Source organism: Tursiops truncatus, chromosome 11 (genome assembly GCF_011762595.2).
Source record: "Tursiops truncatus isolate mTurTru1 chromosome 11, mTurTru1.mat.Y, whole genome shotgun sequence".
In the NCBI taxonomy this organism is placed as follows: Eukaryota; Metazoa; Chordata; class Mammalia; order Artiodactyla; family Delphinidae; genus Tursiops; species Tursiops truncatus.
This window is the reverse complement of record NC_047044.1, coordinates 17116185-17144076: the sequence shown is the minus strand read 5'-3', so window position 1 is coordinate 17144076 and position 27892 is coordinate 17116185. Positions and strand designations below refer to the sequence as shown.

Genomic DNA, 27892 nt, shown 5'->3' with positions numbered 1-27892 from the left:
CATATACAAAAATTAACTCAAAATGGATCAGAGATACAAATAAAAGCTAAAACCAGAATATTTCTAAAAGAAAATATCCCTAAAACTCTAGGGATTGGCAAACATTTCTTAGGACACAAAAAGCACTAACCATAAAGAAAAAACTGATAAACTGAACTTCATTAAAATTGAAACTTCTGCTATTAAAATACATGATTAAGAAAATGAAATGACAGTGCACAGATTGGGAGAAAGTATTTCCAATGCCTATATCTGACAAAGGACTTGTATCCAGAATATATAAAGAACTCTTACAACTCAATACCAATTTAAAAAATGGACCTAAGATTTGAACTTCACAGAAGAAAGCATGAATGGCCAATAAATCCATGAAAAGATACTCCATACTATTAGTCATCAGGTAGCTGGAAATTATGATCACCATGAGATTACCACCAATACACCCACGGGAATGGGTAAAGGTAAAAAGACTGACAATACTAAGTGGTGGTGAGGATGTGAGGCACATGAAACTCTCAAGCTAATGGTAAGGCAGATGGTATAATCACTTTGGAAAACAGCTTGGCAGTTTCTTATAAAGTTAAACAAGCATCTTCCACGCGATCCAGTAATTCTACTTCTGGGTATTTACTCAAGGAAAATAAAAACATATGTCTATACAGAGACTTGTACAGAGACTTGGATATACTCATCCAACAGAATGCTAAGGAGCAAAAATGAAACAAATTACTAATACATGTAACAATATGGATAAATTCCAAAAATATATGCTGAGTAAAACAAGGAAACAACAAAGAGTACATACCTAGGTTCATTTATATGAAATTCTAGAAAAGGGAAACCTAATTTATGGTGACAGAGACCTGATCAGTGGCTGCCTAGAGCCAGGGATGGATGGGAACTGACTGCAGAGAAGCAGGAGGGAGCTTCTTGGGGGTGAAGGTAACGTTCTATATGTTGACTGTGGTGGTGGTTATATGGTTGAACACATATGTCAAGACTCATCAAACTCCACACTTTACATGGGTGTATTTTACTGTATGTAAATTATATCTTAATGTTATTTTCCTTTAAATTGCTTTTGTAGGTTGGAGAGGTCATCTTTGTATGTCAAGTAGCAGTGGAGCACACAGGAAGGGTTTGACAAATATCTGTTGAGCTTTTGAACCTGTTTAGAAAGGGAATGCCTAAATATATACAAGGACTCTGGTAGAGTTTTCTTCCCAGCAAGAGCCTAGAGCAGGAGTCAGCAAACTACCTGTAGGCCAAATTTGGCCCACCACCTGCATGGCCCATAAGCTAAGAACGATTTTTACATTTTTAAATGGTTGAAAAAAATCAAGGGAAGAATAGGATTTTGTAACCTGTGAACATGATACGAAATCCAATTTTCAGTGTCCATAAGTAAAGTTTTTTGGGGACACAGCCACGTTCATTTATTTACATATTGTTTATGGCTGCTTTTGTGCTGTCTTGACAGATTTGAGTACTTGTGACAGAGACCATATGGCCCGCAAGGGCTAAAATGTTGCTTACCTGGCCCATCACAGAAAAAGTTTGCTGATCCCTGCCCTAGTATAGAGCCTCTTCCCATCATCCTCCACTAATGAAATTACCAGGTTAAGTTCTTGACCCTTTTACTTACCCTGTGATGGAATAGACATAACAAAGTCTTTGAAGTAATACAAATCTAAGTTCACATTTTATCTACTACTTAACTACTTCTATTACTTGGGTAAATTTTTAACGCTTTCAGTTTTTATATTTGTCACTTGAGGAGTAGGGAAGACAATACATATCTCAGAGGACTGCTCAAAGGATTATATGAAATAATGTGAATAAAATACATATTGTCTGGCAGTTAACAGACATCATAAATATTAGTTCATATTGTTCTTCTAAATGAGCCATTTAAGAACAGTGGGTTGTCAAATGGGGCAGAGGAAGAAAAAGAATCTGATCACCCACCAGAAGTTACTGTTCCCTACTTTGCCTCAGTTCTACTCTGGCAGAAGTTAGTTATCAACCTTCCTTTACATTTTTTTTTAAGCTCTTAATGCCTATTTCTATACTTAATATAAATGCAATCACGTATTATGTGCTCTTTTTGTGTCTGGCTTCAACCTTAGGTTTGTGGGATTCACAATATTGTTGTGAATATACTGTTGCATAAAGGTGTAGATCATTCATTACCCTTGCCCTATTCATTGTGAAATACATTTTATTTCATTGTGAAACTTTACTTTTTAAAATAGCGTTAAAGTTTAGCATTCCGATCAAAAAGAATAAAATACCTAGGAATAAACCTACCTCAGGATGCAAAAGACCCGTACTCTGAACACGAAGATGCTGATGAAAGAAATCGAAGATGACACAAACAGAAGGAAAGATATATCATGTTCTTGGATTGCTTAGAGGAATCAATATTGTCAAAATGACTATACTACCCAAGGCAACCTTCAGATTCAATGCAATCCCTATCAAACTACCAATGTCATCTTTCATAGAGCTAGAACAAAAAATTTTTAAACTTGTATGGACATATAAAAGACCCCGAATAGGGCTTCCCTGGTACCAAAAAAAAAAAAAAAAGACCCCAAATAGACAAAGCAATCTTTTTTTTTTTTCCTGTGGTACGCGGGCCTCTCACTGTTGTGGCCTCTCTCGTTGTGGAGCACAGGTTCCGGATGCGCAGGCTCAGCGGCCATGGCTCATGGGCTCAGCCGCTCTGCGGCATGTGGGATCTTCCCTGTCCGGGGCACGAACCCGTGTCCCCTGCATCGGCAGGCGGACTCTCAACCACTGTGCCACCAGGGAAGCCCTAGACAAAGCAATCTTGAGAAAGAAAAATGGAGCTGGAGGAATCAGGTTTCCTGACTTCAGACTATACTACAAAGCTACAGTCATCAAAACAATATGGTACTGGCACAAAAACAGATGTTTAGATCAATGGAACAGTATAGAAAGACCAGAAATAAACCCACGCACCTATGGTCAATTAATCTAAACAAAGGAGGTACAAATACACAATGGAGAAAAAACAGTCTCTTCAATAAATGGTGCTGGGAAAACTGGACAACTATATGTAAAAGAATGAAATTAGAACATTTTCTAACACCATACATAAAAATAAACTCAAAATGGATTAAAGACCTAAATGTAAGGCCAGATACTATAAAACTCCTAGAGGAAAACATAAGCAGAACACTCTTTGACATAAATTGTAGCAATATTTTTTTGGATCCATCTCCTAGAGGAATGGAAATAAAAACAAAATAAACAAATGGGACCTAATTAAACTGAAAAGCTTTTGCACAGCAAAGGAAACCATAAACAAAATGAAAAGACAACCCACAGATGGGAGAAAATATTTGCAGTTATGCAACTTATAAGGGATTAGTCTCCAAAATGTACAAACAGCCATGCAGCTCAATATCAAGAAGGAAACAACCCAGTCAGAAAATGGGGAGAAGATCTAAATAGACATTTCTCCAAGGAAGACACATGTGCTTCTCCAAGAAGCACATGAAAAGATGCTCAACATCACTAATTATTAGAGAAATGCAAATCAAAAGTACAATGAGGTTATCATCTCACACCAGTCAGAATGGCCATCATCAAAAAGTCTACAAACAATAAATGCTGGAGAGGATGTAGAGAAAAAGGAACCCTCCTACACTGTTGGTGAGAATGTAAATTGGTACAGCCACTATGGAGAACAGTATGGAGGTCCCTTTAAAAACTAAAAATAGAGCTACCATATGATCCAGCAATCCCAGCCCTGGGCATATATCTGGAGAAAAACATAATCCGATCAGATACAAGCACCCCAATGTTCACTGCAGCACTATTTACAATAGAAACAACCTAAATGTCCATCGACAGATGAACGGTAAAGAAGATGTGGGACATATATACAATGGAATATTACTCAGTCATAAAAAAGAATGAAATAATGCCATTTGCAGCAACATGGATGGACCTAGAGATTATCATACTAAGTGAAATAAGAGAAAGAAAAATATCATATGATATCACTAATATGTGGAATCTTAAAAATTGATACAAATGAACTTATTTTCAAAAAGTAGAAACAGACTCACAGAATCAGAAAATAAACTTATGGTTACCAAAGGGGAAGGACAAATTAGGAGGTTGGGATTAACATATACACACTACTATATATAAAATAGATAATCAACAAGGACTACTGTATAGCACAGGGAACTCTACTCAATATTCTAATAACATCTATGGGGAAAAAATCTGAAAAAGAATAGATATATGTAAATGTATAATTGAATCACTTTGTTGTACACCTGAAACTAAAATAATATTGTAAATCAAGTATACTCCAAAATCAAAATTTTAAAAAATCCATTAAAAATAATAAAGTTTAGCCTTCTGTTTAAGTGGTTAAGATGTTTAAAAAACCTACTGTTAAGTAGTCATTTATAGAATATTTTGTTTGTACTTGTTAAACATGTAATATTACGTTTTTAAAAAGCATCATCTTCAAATTGTTTTATGTATATGTTTCACCTCTCCATCAGATTTATTCTCTCTTTTAGATGAGAAATCTTGTCAAATATTTGCCCTATCACCCAAACAAAGTACACTCAATATATCTGGAATCCAATTTAACAAATATTTATCTTTATCTAACATAGAAAACACTGTGATAAGCTTTCTGGAGCATTTAGAGAAGAATAAGACACGGTTATTGCTTTCAGTGAGATCAGAATCTAAATGAAGAAATATAATTGAAATGCCAAAAATAATCCAAGAATAATATAAAGCTGAATATTCATTTTATAAATATTTACTGTACCAGGCAGGGGCTGAATGCTGAGTCTAAGATGATGAATAAAACATAATCCCTGAATGCGCCTGAACTGGCAACACAGTCTGCTGTCCTCTGGGAGAAAAACGGAAGAGATCTTCAGCAGAGCTGGAAAGTAACACCACAGGGAACCTAAACTGAAGTTCTCCAGAGCACTTCCCAAAGCAGATGACTCACGGAGGTCGATTATTAACCGAAGATTCTCAGAGCAAAGAGATGAGCCCACAAAGTAGACAGCTTCCACCTAAGACCAGCAAAGTAACAGTTATGGTTACAGATAAAAGAATGGTTTTGGACTTTCTTTTGGCCAACCAGAACCATTGCCAACACTTCATATTATACTTGAATTAATGTTACAGATGAAATAAAACAATCTGTATCTAAGCTAAAAGAAAAGGCAGTCTGGCTACCTAGGGAATCATTAGGACATGTTTTCTTGGTTAGGCCTGAAAAATCTTAGGTTATGGTAGTGAAATATATTCCACTCCCTTCTTACAATACTTCTAATTATTCTTTATCTCACACTTAATGTTTATTGTCCAGTGTCTCAAATGTTTCAACCCAGCCACTGTCCCATCAGATGTTTCAATAAATAATTCAAAGACCCCTCCTCCCAAAAGGAATTACACTGATGGACTCAAACTGAAAATCAGATACCCCATCTTCAAGAAGAGTCAACAACAGAGGTGAGGGTCTGGACAATCCTTAACGAAATCCTGCAGCTTTGACTGAGTGAGGAACAAGAGTGGAGACTGAGAAAGTAAGAAGTTCCCACACTCCCAGGAAAAGACTGATCTTTAGCCATGGTAACAAGAAGCCACCAGAACTGATTTTAAATTCATTCAATCAATAAACAACTTGCCGTACTGAATGCATTTAGAAGGCAGCCGATCAATGATAGTCCTTGCTTCTGAAGTAGGCAATTAGGAACAAATCCGGTCTAATAAATACACCTCTGAGGACCAACTAACAACAGTAGTCACACCCAAGTATCCACATCTCTACAGATGACATAGGCCTACTCAAGCTTTTGAATATCTGCCCATCCCTGAACTCCAGGCATCCCTAAAACCCTACAAAAGATCAGTAATTTGCGCTGCTTGGAGAGATTTCCCCTGATCCTTTACAAGAGTGAGCAATAAATTCAATTTTGTTTATCTACTTTGGATATTGAATGATGGTCTCATCATCTTTTGACACCCTTTAAACACCCCTTTTAATAAATGCAAAAATCTTTAGAGACCTTTTGCTTTTACACATTTCCCTAGATGGTACAAAAAAATCACAACTTAGATTAGCCTTGTTATGCGGAACTAACACAGACATTTAGCTTTAAAATAAAAAAGAAGTATGGAGCTAAACGTCTATTTTTTTAAATAGCAAAAAAATTTAAATTATCGAATCATTCAAGTCAGTATTTTCTGGCTGAATATTCTGGGGTCACAATCAACCAAGATTTTATTCTGGCAAATTTCTTGAAAAATAGTTTTTATGCTTTCCAAGTAAGTGCTTTCACATAGCTGTGTTATAAGATTTTTTTTTTTTTTTCCCAGATGATGTGAAAATTCCTCTAAGTCACGTCTGCAATTGCAGCAGAACTCGGAGCACAGGCAGTAACATCCTAACCAGCACGCTAGAAAAAGAGGACTCGGCTTCCCTGGTCCTAACTGCGTCCTTGTCAGGCTTGACAGGATGGAAGAAAGCTCCCTTTCTGAATGCCTTGCTCCACAGGGCTCTGGCATGCCGTGCCTCCAATGAGGCAGGCAATCATTTCATCTTCTGTGCTTAATGGCCTGGAGCCCAATCATACCTGTCCAGAGAATTAATCATAAATATGGATTTAGGAAAGTGTATCAATTTTAAGACCCTACAACCTAAGCTATAATAGCATAACACACTATTGTATCACAAAAAGACAATCCCAGGGCTAAAAAGGAATCTCAAAAAATCACCTGTTTCAACTTCCTTCCTTCACCATATTAATCAACTCCCAAAGTGGAAGTAGCTATTCTTACAACTAGAAAAAAAATTCTTAGAACTGTAGGTCCTCCCTTTACATTTCCTTTATCATTCTCTTCACACTTTCCATTCAACCCAAGCTGACAGACAGAAACCAATTAAGAGACAGAGGCAGAACAGTCACAGAAAGAATAAAGAGATCCTTACTTTCCCGTTGGAATCTGGTGGACTTAAATCCTGAGAAATGAGGAAAAAATGTGAGTGAAGTCAGGCAACCTGTTAAAATCTCCTGGTCGCTTAGCTCTTTCCTTTGAGATGCCATCCGGGAATAGGATTTGACTCAATGTCGTAATAAAAGAAAAGACATAACCACACCATTTAATAGGGGCCTACTATGTGCCAGGTATTATACCTGCTGTGCAAAGAGGAATCATTATCCTCATTTTACAGGCAAGAACAATAAGACCCCCCAAGGAATTAAGTAACTTGCCCAAGGCTAAGCCAATTAACTTGCTCAGCTACTGGGTGGGTATCCTGGGATTCCAATTATGGCCACGTTACCACCATATGGCTACATTTTCCTTACACAGAAGAATGACTCCAAGGATTGAGTCGAGTATTAGAATCATGGTAGAGACTCAATGCTAGATTCCACAGGATCTGACCCACTCAGTGATACCCTAAGAGACTCACTGCGCCAGTAATCCACAGCTATTAGAGATGATGATATTAAAATGATAAGACAATAACAGCACCTTACATGCATTATCTCATTTCATCCTTATAACAACCCACAAAGCAGGTCTATTCGTAGCCTCTTTTTACAGCTGAGAAAACAGACGAGAGATTACCTTGATCAAGGTGACACAGGCAGTAAGTGGTGGCAGTGAGTGGTGGAAATCAAAGCTCAAGCCCTTCCACATTATATGACACTGCATCAGAGGAATGTGTCAGATCTCTCAAGTTTGTTGGGAGTGGGAAAAATGTTGAAAATCATCGTTCTATAGAATAAAATGAACTCTTCAGTCTGGTCTGCAAGACCCTTCATGATCTTGTCACAATCTGTAGTTTTCAACCTTATTTTCTATCACTCCCTTTCATAAACCCTATGCTCCGGAAATTTTCTTAGTATTTCTGTAAATACCCTGAGTCTTCTCAGTTACTTAATGCTACTTCCTTTCTGCTGAAGTGGCATTTTCTGTGGATTCCACAAAACAAAATTTTATCCGTTATAAAGGTTCCCTCCCTCCCTAGAAATATACTCTCCCACTACTGAACTTCCGTAGCACTTAGTCCTTCTCTCAGGACCTATTCACGTCCTTGACTGGACTCCTACTTGACTTCAGTAGCCACAGATTCCATATAAACTCTGTGGAACGAATGCAATTTGGAGGCAGAACACCTGGCTGGAAGAAATATGAAGATCTAATGAAACCAGAGAGAAGAGGCAGCTTTAAGCCTCCAAGAACTGCCATCCTGAAAACTATGACCCTCCCTAAGAGCAAAACAAAATGTCAAACTTGTTCTTGTAAAACACAAGTGGTTAGGATTGTAGACTGGATCTGGACTCCGTCTTGCTGAGTGGACCTGGACCAGCTACTTAACTTCTCTCCAGGTCGAGTGCCTCATGTGTAAGTGGGAACTAATAGTATAACTTACTTCATTGGGCTGTGTTAAGTACTCAGTGAGTTCATACATGTAAAGTACCTAGAACAGTGCATGGCTCAGAATGAATGCTATATAAATATTTGCTATCACCATTTTGGAAACTCTTAAATATATATACTGAAAAAGTGGCTCAGAACACCAAACCTCAAGAAGGGATCTGTCAGAGACGGAAAATTTTCAGAATGAACAATTTAGGGGATAAGGAGATAAGCCAGCTTTTAATATAAGAGAGCCAGTACTCTTTTCCTCTCAAAAGTTGCAGATCAAGAGGAGATAAAGCTGAACACTATAAAATAACAAAAGTCAAATTACGGCAGAAAGAGGCAAATACAGACTTCTAGGTAAAATACAGAGATATTAGAACACAGAGGGCACCCAGGAACCTGGAAGAGACTGTTTTAGGCTGAACAAATGTAAAAATAGATAGCTTCTAACTTAAAAAGACTAATTCAAAATTAGCTGTTTGGACTTGAAATACAATTTTTAAGGAAAACAACATTTATATATTGCCTGGGTTCTCTGGCTAACCCATAAAAGCCAATTTAACTTAATATTACCTTAGCAGCAATTATAGATTTTAACATTAAAGACTGTTTTAGTTGCCAAATAATGTTAATATTAGCATATACATTATTAATTATGTACAACAATGCTTTGTAACAAATCATCTTTACTGTAGGAGTGGGAATTCACAAAGTCAACTATTAGAAATGCAGGAAGGGATCTGAGTGATAGCTAGGGCCACTCTACTTCCTGGTTTGCCCCGGATAGTCATGGTATGCCTGTGACTCTAATCATAATTATTAACAGCTCCCTTTCATTCTCAAAAGTGTCCTGGTTTGGACTAAAATTATATGGTTACCTTAGTATCTTCACCCTTGTGTTACAAGTGAGGAAACCAAGCCACAGAGCAGGGCTGTGACTTAGACAAAGTTAGGGACTTAGGAAGGGACCAGACTTAGAACCCAGAAATATCTAGGAGTCTTCCTATTACACTGCCTGGACTCACCAGTAACAAGGTAATGGCAATGACTGAGATGGGCAGGATTTGGACACCAGCGATACACATGAGATATAAAGTCTATGCGAGCAAGGCTCTTCCCATCCTGGAGGAACTTTACAGGGTCAGATGCTGAGGGCTGAGAGATTTAGGGGATCTTTGTGTACCTAAGCCTGGCCTAGTTCTCTGTGCACTTGCAGCTTCTTGTCCACCACCCCTACTGATGTGGGAAAGATTATGAGAGAAATAAATTAGTTTTGGACATGTTAAATTTGAAACAACATTTCAACATTTAACTGGAGATGTAGAATAGGAAGCCAGACTGGAGATATCAGTTTGGGAGTTAGCAATGAAAGGGTGGTATCTGAAGCTTAGGGCACTCATGAGAAGAGCAGGAAAAAGAGTCCTGCAGTAAAGAACAGGGGTCAAAAGGAAGGTGAAGGGTGAGGAGATGAAAAAGGCCTTAGCGCACTGAATAACCAGCTCCAAAAATGAGAGGAAGACAAAAATAATGTCTACAACAATAATGATGATAAACTGCAGCTACTACCATTACTGGAAACTTTTTACGTTCCAGCAACTCTACCAAGTACTTTATATACATTAGCTTAGTTCTCATTACTATCCTCTGAGGTAGGGAAAAAAATAAGGCCAGAGATGTTAGGAAACTTGACTGAAGCCACAAAATAAGCAGCAGCGCAGAAATTCAGACTCAGCTCTGCCTCTAAAGAGCTCTGTGATCTTTCTACAATGTTCTGCATATTGGATCTTATCTTCCCTCTTTTCCACTTTGTCCTTTGTATGTGATGATTTATAAGGCTTATAAATATTTTTCTTCTGTGAAAACATTTATTTGTATGTCTTTGTAGTTAAAATAATGACACTGAGTCATGTGAATGTGACTTCAGAACTAAGATGTTGCCAATGCTTCTGTTAGCAAGTACGTGGACCATATTTCTGCCCCAAGCCATGTTCTACTAGATGAGAAATGGAAGCTGTTTGCTCTTAATTTGCACTATTTGTGCTGTGGGTGTGTTCATGGTACAAGCATAGGTTTCAAAACAACCACGAACTATTATTTATAAAACAGAAACACTTCTTAGGAAATTCGTATTCAATACCCAGATTATTAATTTTATTATGAGGGTCACTCATTTGCTCAGTTAAGTTTGGCTTGGGCTTTGCTGACAATAATTTTTCTTAAGAACACGAACTCGTTGGGAAATGTTAAGATGGTGCAATTTGCACATAAGTATAAAATGAAAAAACAAACACTGCCTACCGAAAGGCAGTAATAAAAGCTAAGGAGACTTCTGCTTTCAAAATTACATTAGTAAGAAGTATAAGTATTACTATTTTGCTAAGAGCAGTTTCATATTTGTTGATATTAATTCAAGTTTCTCATCAGCTACAGTATATATTCTGATCCTCCCCTCCAAAAAAAAAAAAACCTATTAAAGCACTTTTAAACAATGAAATCCAGGCATAAGCACAAAGTGTGATTCTGAAGTTACACAGGAAGATGCTTATAACTTACTGTTATAAGGAGGTAAGTCTTATTTAGGCTCCTCTCTAATTATTTTTTGCATTTAAGTCTCATCTCCCACAGCCAAGAGAAGATCCTAAAGGGCAGGGACAATATCTTCTATTTCTTTTGCACAGAGACTAGCAAGATGATGTGCACTATACAGTTGACAAAATCCCGATATTCATATTTTTAATTTTACGAAATGAGAATTTGTCATTCCACCATTTAAGGGAACCACTTTGTCTCTCCCAATTAAAAAACAGATACAGCCAGGTTTTCCACAAGCTTTCACATGAATTTCCCATGGAATTTGGTGCTGCTAGAAGTTTAGAAAAGTTCTTAGTAACCTAATTTTCTATATGAAACAATCAGTGCCTAAAAGAGGGAATTAAAATTTTCATTTAGAAGTGTTTTTGAGTCATTCTTTATGAATTATATTAACGAACACTATGTTGGAATTTAGTAGGCCTCTAGGGCTAGAAAAGTCTCATTTTTCTTTCCCACTGAAATAGTTTATAGCAGAAAAAAAATTAATATACTCCATACGTGCCTATCTTTTTGCCTTTTGTAGGTTATGTCATCCAAAGTTTAAGCTTTTATCTCTTCACAGACAAAGGAAGCATATTTAGCAATTCAAACACAAAGGAGAACTAGCAGAGGGTTTAAATTAAGTAGGGAAATGAACGACAATGTACTGCTCTTCCTTCTTTGCTCAAGAGATCATCAGTCTGCTTATTTGATTGATAGTTATCATTGTACCTTCTCAGGTTTATTATGCGGTCCAGGTACTATGTCCTTGAAAAAAACTGCAGGGAATAAGGCAAATAAAAGAATTAGAAACAGAAAACCCTGAGGAAGATATCAAAATTCCCTTCTGTACATCTTACTTTTTTTCCGGTACACGGGCCTCTCACTGTTGTGGCCTCTCCCATTGTGGAGCGCAGGCTCCGGACGTGCAGGCTCAGCGGCCATGGCTCACGGGCCCAGCCGCTCCGCGGCATGTGGGATCTTCCCAGACCGGGGCACGAACCCGTGTCCCCTGCACCGGCAGGCGGACTCTCTACCACTGTGCCACCAGGGAAGCCCCTTCTGTACATCTTAGAAGGAAGGCCAGCAAGGTCCATCACAGCCTGGAATTCCTTATTACGTTTTTGATATCACAAATTAACAGGTTTTGAGCAGTCAATAGAGCATCTGAATAAGAAAGACGTGAAGGCAGAGGAAATGGCTGCTTAGAGAGAAAGAACCCAATCATCTCTAAGTTTGTAGAAGAAAGTCTACTCTGGTTCTGTGAAATCAAAGTTGTGGGTTCAGTGGGCTAATCTGTTGACACAGATGAAAACTTCTGTTCTAAAGCCAGTGACTGTACCCTTAGCCACAGCTAGCAGTCTCACAAATGCTGACTCATGGCACAGAAGGAAGAATGGGTGATCAGCATGGTCAGCTTGGTGCTGACCCATCCTTAATGCTGAAAAAAAAAACCCTTAAAATGCAGTGTGGTTGGTGGTGTACTAAATACGGATGCCTTTTGCACATTACTCCAGCCTTGACATATTCCAACTACTCTGACTGCTCTTGGGCACCGGGCAGGAACAGGAGGAAGAGTATAATCCGTCACACCTACTGACTGTGGTTCAGTGGACTTAATGACACAACAAAAACACATTTGTTATGTTCCTTCTAATTTCAAGACACATAATAAATACCTAAACAATGAAATGTGTGACATGTAAGCAGATTTTTAAATTTAAAAAATAGCTTCAAAAAACGGAGTCAGTGTGCACTTAAGATGAACAAGACATGAACTCGACTATTCTAAGTCTCAAACAATTTCAAACTCAAGTTTACTTTTTACTTTTCACTTTAAGTAAGAAATAGTCAGCTACAGGACCAAAATTAGGAAGTCAATATGCTCTGAAAGGGCTTCCCTGGTGGTGCCGTGGTTGAGAGTCCGCCTGCCGATGCAGGGGACACGGATTCGTGCCCCAGTCCGGGAAGTTCCCACATGCCGCGGAGCAGCTGGGCCCGTGAGCCATGGCCGCTGAGCCTGCGCGCCCGGAGGCTGTGCTCCGCAACAGGAGAGGCCACGACAGTGAGAGGCCCGCGTACCGCAAAAAAAAAAATGCTCTGAAAAACCTTAATTTAAAAAACTCCTTACTATGTAAAAATTCAAACATACACAAAAGTACACAGAATACTACACATTATCCCCACAGCAGTCTCACATTCCATCCTTCAGCTTCATCAATTTTCAACTCATTTCCAATTCCCTTTATCTAAAGCCAACCTTGCACTTTCCCTGGATATCAAGTCATGTCATCTCTAAACATTTCAGTAAATCCTTGTAATTTTGACTGAACCCTGATACAATTTGTGATATTTTGTGTTTTACTTTTCATTGCCTTTTATTTCCTTTCTTTTTTTTTTTAATTTTAAATACCTAGGTCAGTGAAAGAGAGAAAATTTGAGCAAGAGAAGAAAATACAGATTTTTCAGTTTTTCTGGAATTTCTAGTACCTAAAAACAGTTGTAAACTTTCTTCTTCCTGAAGGGGGTGACAGAGCTAGCAAGATACAGTCATTCAGTTTAACAAATACTAATTGAGCACTAGGAATGGGGCTGGGTGCTAGAGATTAAAAAAATGTGTAAAACAAAGACCCTTTCTCTAGAATGGGTGAGACAGACACAGGAACAGATTATGTTAATGTGAAGTAGAAAAGCTAGGATAATGGTATTCACAAGGTACCATGGGAACAGAGAATAAAGGCACCAAATTAGGTATTCAAGAAAGGCTTCCAGGAAGATGACATCTGAGTAAATGCAAAAATACTGCAAAGAACTGTCATGATGTCATTATAATAAATTCAATATAAAGTTTCTTCCAAATGGATTTCCTTCATTCAGTTGGCTGGGGAAATCAGGTGGTGTGGGGAAATTTCCTTGAAGAACATTAGTCTGGGAAGAGAGTGAAATATCAAGAATTCAAAAAACAACGACTCTATCATGTCTTGTGGAGAATACCAAAAGAAAAAAGTCTTGGTCTCTCCCCTGAAGGAGGTAGGAATCTAGGCGGAGAGAAATTAAACAGGCATTAGAAAATTTTACTATATAATATTCAATCAAAATATAGAGTCTAGTGATGGGAAGACTGGTGTGGACTGAAATATTTGAATAAGGGCTGGGACTTAAACCAAGGTTTTGAATATAAATTTAATCCACATCCAAAAAGCAAGTCAGTCAAGTAAAGGATATTAAAAGATGAGTCTTAAGTGGTGAAGGAGTCTTTGTCTTTAAAAAGTACATATTTAGGGACTTCCCTGGCAGTCCAGTGGTTGAGACTTCGTCTTCCAATGCTGAGGGTGCGGGTCGATCCCTTGTCGGAAAACTAAGATCCCACATGCCTCATGGCCAAAGAAACCCAAAAAAAACACAAAACAGAAGCAATACTGTAACAAATTCAATAAAGACTTTAAAAAATGGTCCACATCAAAAAGAAAAAAGTCTTAAAAAAAAGTACTATTTATTCTGTCCATCTTTGGACTGAGTGAAGTAGGCAGGGAAAGGTCAAGATTTTTTATCTCAACCTCAGTCTCTAAAGAGATGTGTGAATGTGTGTGCTCATGTATGTGTTACATATGTTAGTGTCAGAGCATGAAGATTTGATTTGACAATTTACAATCTCATTCTAAGCTATTGCATTGAAATAATGCACAATGTCAGGTGCAAAACCAAAGATCTACTCTGGCAGATTATCTGATTCTTAGGGAGAAAATAAAAACTAAAACCCATAAAAATGAAAGTTGTAAAAGACACATAAGAAAATTCAGTCAATACTATAAAATTAAAAAAAAAATCCAACTGTTGTTCAGAGATTAATGGCTCACCATTTACAGTTCCATGTTAAAACAACAACAACAATAGTGTCCGCTAACACACATATAGCATCTACTATGAAGCAAGCTTTATGTAATTAATTCATTTAATCCTCAAAAGTGACTATGAGGTAGGTAACACTATAGATCTTCCTTGACTTATGATGAGGTTACATCCCAAAAAACCATGATAAGCTGAAAATACTGTAAGTCGAATATGCACTTAATACAACTACCCTACTGAATATTGTAGCTCAGCCTAGGCTGCCTTAAACATGCTCAGAACACTAACATTATCCTACAGTTAGATGGGCAAAACCATCTAACACAAAACCTATTTTATAATAAAGTGCTGAATAGCTCATGTAGTTTACTGAATCCTGTACTGAAAGTTAAAAACAGAATGGTTGGGTACAGAATGGTCTTAAGTGGATCGGTTTATCAGTTGGTTGCCCTCATGAGCACGTGGCTGACTGGGAGCTGTGGCTCGCTGCCACTGCCCAGCATCATAAGAGAGCATCATACCGAATATCACTAGCCCAGGAAACGATCAAAATTCAAAATTCGAAGTACGGTTCCTACTGAATGCGTTATCGCTTTTGCACATCATAAAGTTGAAAAATCGTTAAGTCGGACTGTCTGTATCCCTCCCACTTTATAGAGGAGGTAACTGAGACACAGAGAGATTAATAATTACTCTCCTCAACTCTAGTTTTTCAAACTTTACTGGTCAGAATTTGGGTCAGAGGTTAACAGAAGACATATAGGAATACTGTGAGCATAAGGTTGAAATCTAATATTTTTATGAATTCAGAATAATTTCTTATATCCTTCATGAACTTAAGAGAAATGATGCATGACAGTATGTTGGCACAGAACCATAAACATAAACATCAAATCCATCCATGAAGTGAAGAGGGATAAGAAAATATATTTGAAATATTTGCTCTAAATAGGAACTTGCTCTAAAAATGGCATGCTTACAAACAGACCAAAGAATAGTCTCTTAAATATTTCCCATAGGATTGAGGAATGCATCTTTTTCATAATACTTACACACATGGAGAACATAAATTATAATAAATGACCATATCATATGTAGCAATAAAGATAGCCAGTAGTAAAAATGCATTTGAAGTAACTGTTGTCCCTACTGAATAGTAGAAAAATATAACTCCCGAGGTGGAATTAGCTGCTTTTTCTTCCAAGCTCTGACAGCAAATTACGCGTAGCTATTCCCAGCGTTTATATTCTATTACAATATAATATAGTTATTTGTTCATGTAGTAGTCTTCCCTCCAGGCTGTGAGTCCTTGAGGATAGGGTCTGAATTTATTCATCCTGGGATTTAAAACCCATCCCTGCACCTAGTAGAATGAAGGTTTATTGAATGAATGAATGAATGATTTGATAAGTGACTTTTAACAAAATCTTGGGTGCTATAAAGCATTATAGAAAAGTTAAAAATATCAATTAAGTCGTAAGGGTTTTTGTTATTTTATGAGCGGATTCTTGTCTCCTCTGCCTGGCATTTAAAGCCTTTCTACATTGGCCCTAATCTACCTTCTTAACCTCATCTTCTCTTCTTTTAGTTATATCCTCTGTACGAATTACTTGCTCTTTCTGGCATAAGCTCTGTGCTTTCTCATCTCTATGCTTTTACTCAGTAACCTCCAAAAGTTTTAGCTTATGCAGCCCTTTCAATATAAATGAGTATACTTACGTAACACTGTGCTAACGTTTACTGTAAAGCGATCATAAAAACAGGAGAAAATAGACATTTTAAACAAATGAGGTAGACATATATAAATAGAAGTTTTAATCTTCTCTTTCTGCACACAATGCATTGTTTTGCACGTACTTCACTTTAAAAATCACTGATTTACACCAGGAGGACAAATCTCAGAGGGTATTTGTGAGAATGAAGTAAATCTGTACATGTAAAGCACTTAGAATAATGCTGGTCATACAGGAAACACAGTAAATGTCAGTTAATTTCATTAACATCATTATCATCAATGCAGTTTCTTTCCACATACTTACCCTCCAGCTCCACTCCTACAAACCCCCTGAAGGCCAAATTCAAATGTCATCTTTTCAAAGAATTATTTGAATGCATCTCTTAAATTAGGATTTCTCACTGTAGGAGGTACCGAATCCTACAAAGCTTAGCAAGAAGCCATGGCTAAGAAGCCAAAATAAAGCTGCAACCAGTTGGAAAAAAAATTTAGGATGGGTTTATGGAAAATGAGGCAAATGGAAAAAGATGTGACTATTAACCCAAAGAAAAGTGAAATACACAAAAAGGAAATATAATACATTATCTGGCTCTATAGTAAACAATGTTTAGATAGACCCAATAATAGAAGCACTGACTAATTTAACCAAAAACTGTTATGTAACCATATGGGAAAGATGTGGCATTATAACGGCCCCCAAACCCTCAACTTTTATTAGCAAAAGTCTAAAGAAGATTAATCATGAACTAGAAATTTAGGCATATTACTTTAAAACTTATAGATAAATACCAGAAGAAATTTAAGAACAATAGGGACAAAGAGAAGATTTTCTTTCTAGAAGCTTCTAGAAAGATAAAAGTAGTTCTGTACCATGAGATCAGCAGTGAGAATGGCATGTGTTGTTCTTTCCAATGGTAGCAGGAGAAGTTAAAAAGCAAGGAAGCAATGCCTTCAAAATTCTAAAAGAAACAATTCTATATACAGTCAAGCTATTCATGTAAAAGCATTTTACAAAATGCAAAGACTCAAAAATTTTTCTCCTATGCAGCAGTCTTTCTCAGGAATTTATCTGAAGATGTGTTCATACAAAAGAAGAGAACAAATAAAAGGGAAGACACAGAATCTAGGAAACAGGAAATTCAACGGTTCTATTGATCAAATCATATTAAAAGTTATTGGTTTTAAGAAGATCAAATCAATATGAAGGCATTCAGCTGATTTTTGAAATGTTAAAATATTTCTTATGCCTTTAGATTTACAGTTACACTTTTACATCAATCTGAGCATAAAAGAGATTGCAAGAGGTTTCAACTCTTACCTGTAACACAGCAGCAAATAAGTATACTACTACGAAGATTATAGTTAAAGAAGTGTGACCACTTTTCATCAAATGAATAGTGTAGAGGAAAATTAAATGCCCAGGTATCACTAAAAGCAGTAGAACTTGAGCAGACTTATTATTTACTCCTGTAATATAAAATGTAAAAGTTGTTAAAATCATATTTTGGTGAATAATAGGTCACAGTTGTTAAAATTTGAGGATTACTTCTAGTTACTATAGTGCATAGAATCACATAAAATTCAGTTTCTAAAAATAAATTTTAACTATTTACAATTCACTTAATTTTTAAAAATTCTCCCTATATGTTATATATTAATTAAATAAAAGGTGGTTGATAAAAACATGCTATGAAGAACACTGGTCAAACTATAATATCTATTATAAAAACAGAGGAAAGACAAAAGAAAAAAATATGAAGTTCTTAAAGTACTGAAATGTGGTTTTTTTCCCTACATCATTTAATTCCTTTTTATTGACCATTTTAATGACTAAATGACATCTCATGATCTTCTAATAGAGGACCTTTGGTTATGAAATGTTTTAATTTTATTTTTCCTTTAGAATTCTTTCACTGCAATTAAAAGACTGGGCATTTCTGATCCTCATTCAAAAGTTACATTTATTACATTTATTTTCATCAGAAAAAAAAAACTGTCAAGAATTTAAAATTGTGGTTTAGTTTTTTGGATATCATACGCCTGGGGCAAAATAATGTCCTTGTAACTGAGGTTATCCCCTCTCATTCTGCTTGTTTGGCATCAAATGCCTACATTTAGAAAGGTCCAAAAGATTAATATACAAAAGACAGATGGTATATCTGTCTCCCTAAATCACCTAACAGTGCTTTCTTATATGCACAAGGTTCCTCTTTCCTGACTCCTAAAGCAAGATATCCCAGAGAAAGAGAAAAACTATATAAAGCTCCTCAGCAACTGCAGAATTGATCCAAATTGTTTTTTTTGTTGTTGTTCACTGAGATTTAGTGAATACAATCTATTCTAGTATTTAAAATCTATTTAGCTCTCAGAAATGGAAAACTATGCAATATTCACAAACAAAATATGTATTCAACAAATGTTGCCTGCCTATACTCATAGAGAGCAATAGTTCCTGAAATAAAATATGCAAGAATCCACAAGCACCTACCTGGACCAAAAAAAGTTCTAAATGGGTAGTAACCACCTTTGGGTTCATCGGGCAGTTCTCCTGGAATGCTGTGTAAATGGAGGTAAGTAGAAATCCTGCTAGCCTGAATGGCTACCAAATTACCACCAATACCTGAAACATAAGGAAAAACAAACAAGGTAGTTATCTTCATATTTTAAATAATGTGCATACATTCAACTGAATACAAGCCTCTTTATGTCATATCCTGGGCCAAGAAAATAAACAAACAAAGAATTCTTCTGAAATGTTGATTTATTAAATGCTGAGGTAGATATTCCAAAGACAGAAAATCACTGCTGTGAAAGACTCATTCATTATTTTTTCAAATCTAACTCACTGTTTGGTCTGAAAGCAGAGTAATTAATTTTTAAAAATTACTATCACAACCAAGATATAAAACTAGGTAACAAGATATTCCATGTTTATCATCTTAATGACAGGGAAAACAAGCTAGATTTATTCAAATAGACAAGGCTTGATACATGTCTCTCAGGTTACTAAAGAAATGGGTATAAGACACTGAAAAAATTACTCAAGAAAGTCATCTTTTAACCTAGATTATCTTCTCATATACTCAGAGGAAGGGGAGTTGATGCCTAGAAGTGAAATGAATTCCAAAGGGTGGTAAGTGCCCCCAAGGTAAGTTAGGACACCCAAACTCTCCTTTGACAGATTATGGGGAGGAAGAGGTAGTAGTCATAAAAGCAAGTAGGAAGGAAACAACTGAAAATTTCAAATTCTTTAATGCTGAGTGTGGACTAACATAACCATCTAGAACACCTGGGAACCCTAGACACAAGGGGAGTCTACATTCACGGGTCAACTATTTCTGCAAGCCTCCCCTGGGCACTTGTGAGACAGACTGAGGTAGGACAGAACACTTGAGAGAACCGATCTTGGTGGCACACAGCAAGAAATCGCATCCATTTCTGACTCCCTCTCTCATATGAAACAAAAGCTGCTTGAGGTGATGAAGGAAACACTCCAGCTACCCGACCCCAGGCAAAGATCAACTGCCACTGGAGGAAAAGTAGAAGCAAAAGCTGTCTACTGCTGGAGAAGTGGAAGGAAATCTTCCTGCTTAAGACCAATCTGAGTAATTGATTGGTCTTAAGAAACACTGAGAAGGCCTCACCTCTGTGGACCAAGTGTATAAGAACTGCCTAAGATTGAGACTAGTGCAAGAGAATCCCAAATCCCATCCCATGCCTTGCACCATGTAACAAGCATCAACAACCTACTGTGAGAAGAGAAGCAAGAGCACAGATAGTTAAGCCTTTCATGCTCCAGGCATACAGTGCTCCAAGCTTCACACTGAGCATAAGGTAGCAGGCGCTCATTGATAAATCTGAAGTCAGTGGTGCACTGAAGGTAACTATAACAACCACAAAAACCAGACCCGGCTCAACTACTGATGAGACTCACACAGTCCTCCACACTAATGACCTTAATAGAAGAAAAAGCCTGCCTTTAAGGCGTAAATAATATTTATCTCAATCTCCAATGTTCTTTTATACACAATGTCCAGCATTTGATAAAAAATTTCTGAGACAGTAAAAAGCAATAAAGAAAACAGACTACTGTCAGGAGTTAAGAAGTCAATAGGACCAGACTCAGGACTCACGTGTTGAAACTATCTGACAAGAACTTTAAAATTACTATGATTAATATGTTAAAGGATCTAGTGGGAAAGAGGTTACAATATGCATTATTAAAAGATGGGAACGTAAATAGGTTAAAAGTAAAGGTACGGAAAAAGATATACCATATAAACACTAGGGGAAAGAAAGCTAGAGTGGCTATATCAATATCAGAAAGATGAAAGAAAAGACTTTATAACAGGGGATATTACCAGAGAGAAAAACAAACATTGAATAATGGCTGAGGAGGTCAACTCATGAAAAAGACATAACAATCCTAAATGTAGTTGCACCTAAAAATAGATCTTCCGAATACCCACAGGAAAAACTGATGAAACTGAAAAACAAACAAACAAGAACCAGACAAGTTGGTATTTATACTTGGAGACTTTATCACTCTTCTCTTATTAACTGGTAGAATACACAGATTTTTAAAAAATCAAAACTATACAGGAGATTTTAACAATAATAACAACCAACTTGATCTATAGGACATTTATAGAACACAACACCCAACAAAAGCAGAATACATATTCTTTACAAATATACACATGGAACATTCACGCAGATAGACCATACTATGAGCCATAAAACAAGTCTCAATAAATTTGAAAAAACTGGAACACATAACGTATGTTTTCTGGCTACAACAGAAAAGATAGATATCTGAGAATTCCCCCAAACGTTGGAAAGCAAACAATACACTTCTAAATAACCCACAGGTCAAAAAAGAAATCACAAAGGAAATTTTAAAATATTCTGAATTTAATGAAAATGAAAACACAACATATTGAGGTAAGTACTGCACATAAAGCAGTCCTTAGAAATTCACAGCATTAAATCTTATATTAGAAAAGATGATCTATTATCAATGATCTAAGGTTCCCATCTTAAGAAGCTAAAAAAAAAATAAAAAATTAAACTGAAAGGAAGCATAAAGAAGGAATAAGAAGTATAAGAGCATAAATCAATGAAATAGAAAACAGAAACAATAGAGAAAAGAAATGAAACCAAAAGCTGCTTCTTTGAATAGATCAAGAATAAAAGAAGACACAAATTTCAATATTAAGAATGAAAGAGGAGTCATTACTACAGACTATGCAGGATTAAAAGAATAATATGGTTATACCATGAATAGCTTTATGCCAAAAAATAATAGCTTGGGTGAAATTTTTAAATTCCTTGAAATATACAAACTGTAAAAACTCACTTGGCAAGAAATAGATAACATGAATAGCCCTATATCTATGAAGCAGTAGTTCTCAGCTGGGGGTGATTTTGCCACCAATAATCGACCCCCAATCCAAAAAGAAGAGATTTGGCAACATCTGGAGACATTTTTGGCTGTCGTAATTTGGGACGTTTCATTGGCATCAAGTGGGCAGAGGCCTGAGATGTTGCTAAACAACCCACAGTGCACAGGATCCCACCCCCCACAATATGAAATTATCTGGCCCCAAATATCACGAGTGTCAGGATTGAGAAACCCTATATTGAGGAAATTGAATTCATAGTTAAAAACTTATTCATGAAAAAAAACCTTCAGGGCCTGATGCCTTCACTATCTGGAAACTGAGAGAACATGCCTTTAAATAACTTGTGAATTAAAGAAGACATCATAATAGAAAATTTTAAACATTTGTATTTGAATGGAAATTAAATATTACATACAAAAGCAGGTGGGGTGCAGCTTAAGCAGTAGTGAGAAGCACACTTAAAGTCTTAAACGCACATACTTAAAAAAGAAGGAAGACTTACTGACCTAAGCATCCATCTCAAGAAGTTGGAAAAGATAGAAATATAAACACAAACTTGAATAAGAAAAGTAATGGAAGAGAAAAAAGTAAGAAGATCAATAAAGCTACATATCAGTTATCTGAAAAGAAAAAAAGAGTAGGGACAAACAACAGGAAGAAAAAGGAAGCCATAATTCCAATTACTACCAATATTTTAAAAATAAGATTATGAACAACTTTATGCCAGTAAACTTGACAATTTAAACGGGAAAATATTCTAAAATATATATAACTTAACAAAATTAACTCAAGAAGAAATACAAAATCTGAATCATTCTATGACTAAAGAAATTAAATCTAAAATTTTAAATCTTCTTCAAAAAATCACCGGGTCCACATAAGTTGTTTGCTTTGTTGTTGTTGTTTTTTTCAAGTGAGTTCTACCAAATATTTAAGTAACAAATAATAATAAAAAGAATAGATTACAAAATCTTACATTACTTTACAGTATAAAGTGTATGAGTAGGTATATCTAACTCACATAATGAGACTAGCATAACTCTGAGTTCAAAATCCAACAATGACAATATGAGAAAGGAAAATTATAAGCCAATCTTATGAATAAAAATAAATGTAAAAAAGATATCAAACTGTTGGCAAGCCAAATCCAGCAAAATGTTAAATGTGTAATACACCACAACAAAACTGCATTTATGCTAGGAATGTAAGGCTGATTTAATAATTGAAAATAATATAATACGGTACATTAACAAATAAATGAAGGAAAAACTAATATGATTATATGAATAAATGCAGAAAACTTGATAAAATTCATCATTTTATTATTTATTATTAAAAACTCTTGGCAAACCAGGAATTGAGGGGTACTTTTTTAACCTGATAACTACACATGCACACACGCACGCATACACGTGAAATCTGTGATATACAAAAGAGGTACCGCAGATCAATAAAGAGTGGTATAGATTTTTCAATAAACAGTACCAAGACAGTTATTAATATGCCAAAAAATACCATGAAATTGGACCCTTATTCTCATACTATACACAAAAATCAGTTCCAAGTAGATTAAAGGCATCATGTGAAAGACAAAATAATTAACATAATTAGTATAGAAACTTATTAAAGTTTTAACTTCTCATGAAGTTAAAACCCCATCATGATCTCATCATGATCACTGGTTATATTTTTAAACTATAGCAGAATTATTACCTTGAATAGCTTTCCTTAATGTCAGAAATGCTTTCTCGCTATCACAACATACTCTACATTTCTATTAAGAGCAAGTCTATCAGCATTTCTTTTTTTTTTTTTTAGCGGTACGCGGGCCTCTCACTGTTGTGGCCTCTCCCGTTGCGGAGCACAGGCTCCCCTGCATCGGCAGGTGGACGCTCAACCACTGCGCCACCAGGGAAGCCCCCAGCATTTCTTTTAAATTACTTAAATTCCTCACAGACTAACTGCACTACTAGAACTAGTAGAGAGCTTTTAAAGATTGCCACATAAATTAATAACATTAATAAAAAACAGACTTTCGACATACTAAATAATTAGTGAGAGCTTTCAGTATCCATAAGACCTAATTTCTAAGTGCCTTATTGCTAGAATGAGCTCCACTGATAACAGAAAGTTTGATAGTATGAACAAATTCAGAAGGTTCATCAAAGGACTGCTTTAAAATCCAACTTCATGCTTTATTAAATTTAGAAATATATGTTTCCAGCAAATGTTTAGCACAGAATAGATTTCACACCATAGAATATATTTCAAATTATGTCAATAATTCTTTTGGGCATTCCTAAGGGAACCTGAAATAAAAGTTCATTTTGTTCAAAAGCAAAGCCTTATAATCAACAGCACAGCAGATCTAGTATCTTCCATATATACCTACATATTTTGGCCATCTCCACACATCTCTGCATTTTCACCTCTCCTCCTTTCATGACTCCTTATCAGAACTCACACACAGGAACTGCTCTTTTAGTTTTAAGAAATGCAAAGGGATAGGGGAGATGTGTCTTCCATTTTTTTCTTTTTTTCTTTTTTTTTAAGAAGAAATACATGTAAGCCCCTCAGAGTGAAGACCCTTTCCTCTAAATGAGGGCAGGCACATTCACCTCTACCACTTCCTTCCGGTGTACGTGTCGGCAACCTGATGAGTGACTTACAAGGTCTCCAAATTTTCTGCTTCCCTTACCCTAGATCATGCATTCTTAGTGGGGACAAAAATTTGTTCTTGGGGGGAGAAAAAAATTTTTCACTCATTTTATGTATAAAGCACGGATATACATACAGTATAGAAATGGATAAATTGGATATCTGTGATATTAAAATTTCATGGGTGGGAACATTTAGGGGAAAAAAGGTTTTAAATGGCTCCCTCAGAGGGTCATAATGAAAAAAAGGTTGAGAAACACTGCCTCGATCGGAACTTCCCAAACCAGGATGCCTTGAATAGTTTACAGCTGTGTCAAGATACTGACCTTCGAAGCTCTGCAGGGGCAGGCTGGTTGCCTCTGGTTCCAAGTGGTCTCCTTCTTCTCCCTAGTGTGCCATCTAATATTACAATTTTCTGTGTGTGTCACAACATGAAACAGGTTGGGAAATCTATCTACCTTCTTGGGACAACTGAGAATGTCATTATAGGTAAGGCCCTTCACCTTAGTCTCTCTTCAGGACTCCTTTTCTTACCACATTGAAGTAATAAGGGGTATCCTTTTTTTCCAAGGCTACTTTGTAGCCCATCATTCTGTGGACTTTGCCCTTTCCTTCTTCACCATCTCTCATGCATCCTCCATCTTTCCTTTTCTATTACTCCTTTGCCTCCTTGTCAATAAACATACCTATATCCCTCCTACCTTGGAAATTCTTCATTTGGACACCTAGCTGTTATTCTAATTCTTTTCTTTTCATAGTCAACCATTTAATAAGAAATCTAAAAGTGCTACTTCCAGGATTTTTATTTTGTACTAAATATTTAATAGATACAGAAATAATATTTATAAAATACATATAAGCTATAAATAACCATATTGCAAAAACACCCATGTACCCATCACCCAATTTAAGAAAAGGAATACAGCATGATTTTTACATTTGAAGTACCCTATGTGCCCTCCCCAATCCCATGCCCTTCCTCGTCAATCAGAGTAACTATCCTGAATTGTGTTTTTCATTCTCTTGTTTTCTATGTATGACCACATATATGTGTATTCCTAAACATGCTTTTGAACTTTATAGAAATGGGATAATTCACATATATTAAGTTCCTAAAATTCATCTTTGTTGTTATGTGAAATGTAATTTTTTAATTTTGATTGTTCATAACATTCTATCTAAGGCTATACCTTCATTTATTTAGCCATTGCTTCTACTCAACAAAAACTGAACTCTCAAATGACTTCCAAACCACTGAAGAAATGGTTCCTTCTGAATCATTTCCCCTGGCTACACTAACTGAGCTCATCCCTCTTCTAACCAATTGATCTCTAGCTCAACTCTTTCTGTCCACAAAATACTCACTCCTGGGATTGCTAACTTCTTTCAGTATCTAAAGAGCTCCTATCTAAATATTCACTCCGGGCTTTCCTGGTGGCACAGTGGTTAAGAATCCACCTGCCAATGCTGGGGACAAGGGTTTGATCCCTGGTCCAGGAAGATCCCACATGCCGCGGAGCAACTAAGCCCGTGTGCCACAACCACCGAGCCTGCGCTCTAGAGCCCGTGTGCCACAACTACTGAGCCCGCAAGCCGCAACTACTGAGTCTGCGAGCCACAACTACTGAAGCCCACGCGCCTAGAGCCCGTGCTCCTCAACAAGAGAAGCCACCTCAATGAGAAGCTCGCGCACCACAATGAAGAGTAGCACCCACTCGATGCAACTAGAGAAAGCCCACGTGCAGCAACAAAGACCCAATGCAGCCAAAAATAAATAAATAAATAAATTTATAAATATTCACTCCTATCTAAAAAGCTTGTAGAATATACCAAAGAGGAGGAAATGCTGAGAAACCAATTTCTATGGTTACACGCAGGAGAAATTGTTAAGGAAAGTAATAAACGTTGCCATCACTGCTAGTTTTTTATACAAATAGTAAGAACCATTTCTCTATTTATTTATTTATTTTTTGCCTTTTTTTTAATGCACTTCACCAGTTCCTAAGTATATGAAATGTTTCGGGTATAATCTAAGTTGTGTTATTTAATAAGATAACTTCAAATTCGGTGACATGTACTTTGCAGCAAAACAAAGCATGTTCCTTAAACTCATGCATTTATTCATCCAGCAATTACCAAATCCTAACATGCTAGGCACTATCTCTAGGCACTAGAGAGTCATACAAAAAAGAATCATCATATAAAATAATTATGTATGTTAAAAGTATGCTGTGGAAGCATAGAAAAGAGAACTTTTTTTCTTTTTTTGGCCATGCTGCATGGCTTGCGGTATCTTAGGTCCCCAACTGGGGATCAAACCCATGCCCTCGGCAGTGAAAGTGCAGAGTCCTGACCACTGGACTGGCAGGGAATTCCCAAAGGGAACTATTTTGCAGAAGAGGTGACATTTTAATTGGGTCTGAATGAATGAGCAGAACTTGGTAAGTAAAAGAAGGGAAGTGAGACAGAGGGAACATCAGGTACAAAGGAATGGTATAGAGAAATGACATGATCTTTTTGAGAAAGCAACAAAAATTCAACAAGATGAGAATTTTAAGAATTGGTGAAGTGGTGGAGAAATGAGATTAGAGAGGGTGATTTTAGGGCAGATTGGGCTTACTGAGTATATTACGCTAGATAATTTGTACTTTATCTCCAGGAAACTTAACTGTGATCTTTACGTAAGCAAAGGAAAGGATCAGCTTTGTTGATCGGGAAGCTAACTCTAACAGCAGTATGGAGGATAGACAGGTTACACTGGGTGATAGTAGAGGCAGGGAGACAATTTATGCAGATGTACCCAGGGAGGATGAATGAACAAAAACCAGGGAGCACGGGGAGACAAAGGGTTGAGACTAACTCAGAAGGTATTTCAAGAGCAGATGAAAAGAGAGAGCATTTAGAGAAAGGGAGTGTGTGATTTTGGGATGTTTTGTTTGTGTAGATAATAATACCACTAACTGACAGGAAACCCGGAAGGAAGAGCAGGTTTGGGGGGAAGATAATGAGTTCAATTTGGAGCTTTGGATCTTCCGTGTGGAAATATCTGTTTAAAGTATGGATCTGGAAGTGAATGAAGGTCGAGACAGGGGATAGAGAGCTGAAGTCACATAACTAAGACAAATGGTTCTCAAACATTTGCATGTGTCAGAATCAATTGCTGGGTTCTACACTAGACTTTCTGACATGGGAGGTCTGGGCTGAGGCCTGAGAATCTGCT

General features: G+C 36.6%; 1 protein-coding gene across 2 annotated transcripts in view; it reads right to left on the bottom strand.

Annotated features, from left to right (window-relative positions):
• The window catches only part of SLC41A2 (solute carrier family 41 member 2), a 128721-nt gene that overhangs the window by 17202 nt on the left and 83627 nt on the right, over positions 1-27892 (bottom strand). For both annotated transcript variants that reach the window (XM_073788246.1, XM_019918735.3), the window contains exons 9-10: positions 19098-19229; positions 17928-18076 (exon numbers count right to left, since the gene is read on the bottom strand). In XM_073788246.1, coding sequence (XP_073644347.1) covers positions 17928-18076; positions 19098-19229 — 281 coding nt within the window. The remainder of the gene's footprint in view (positions 1-17927; positions 18077-19097; positions 19230-27892) is intronic.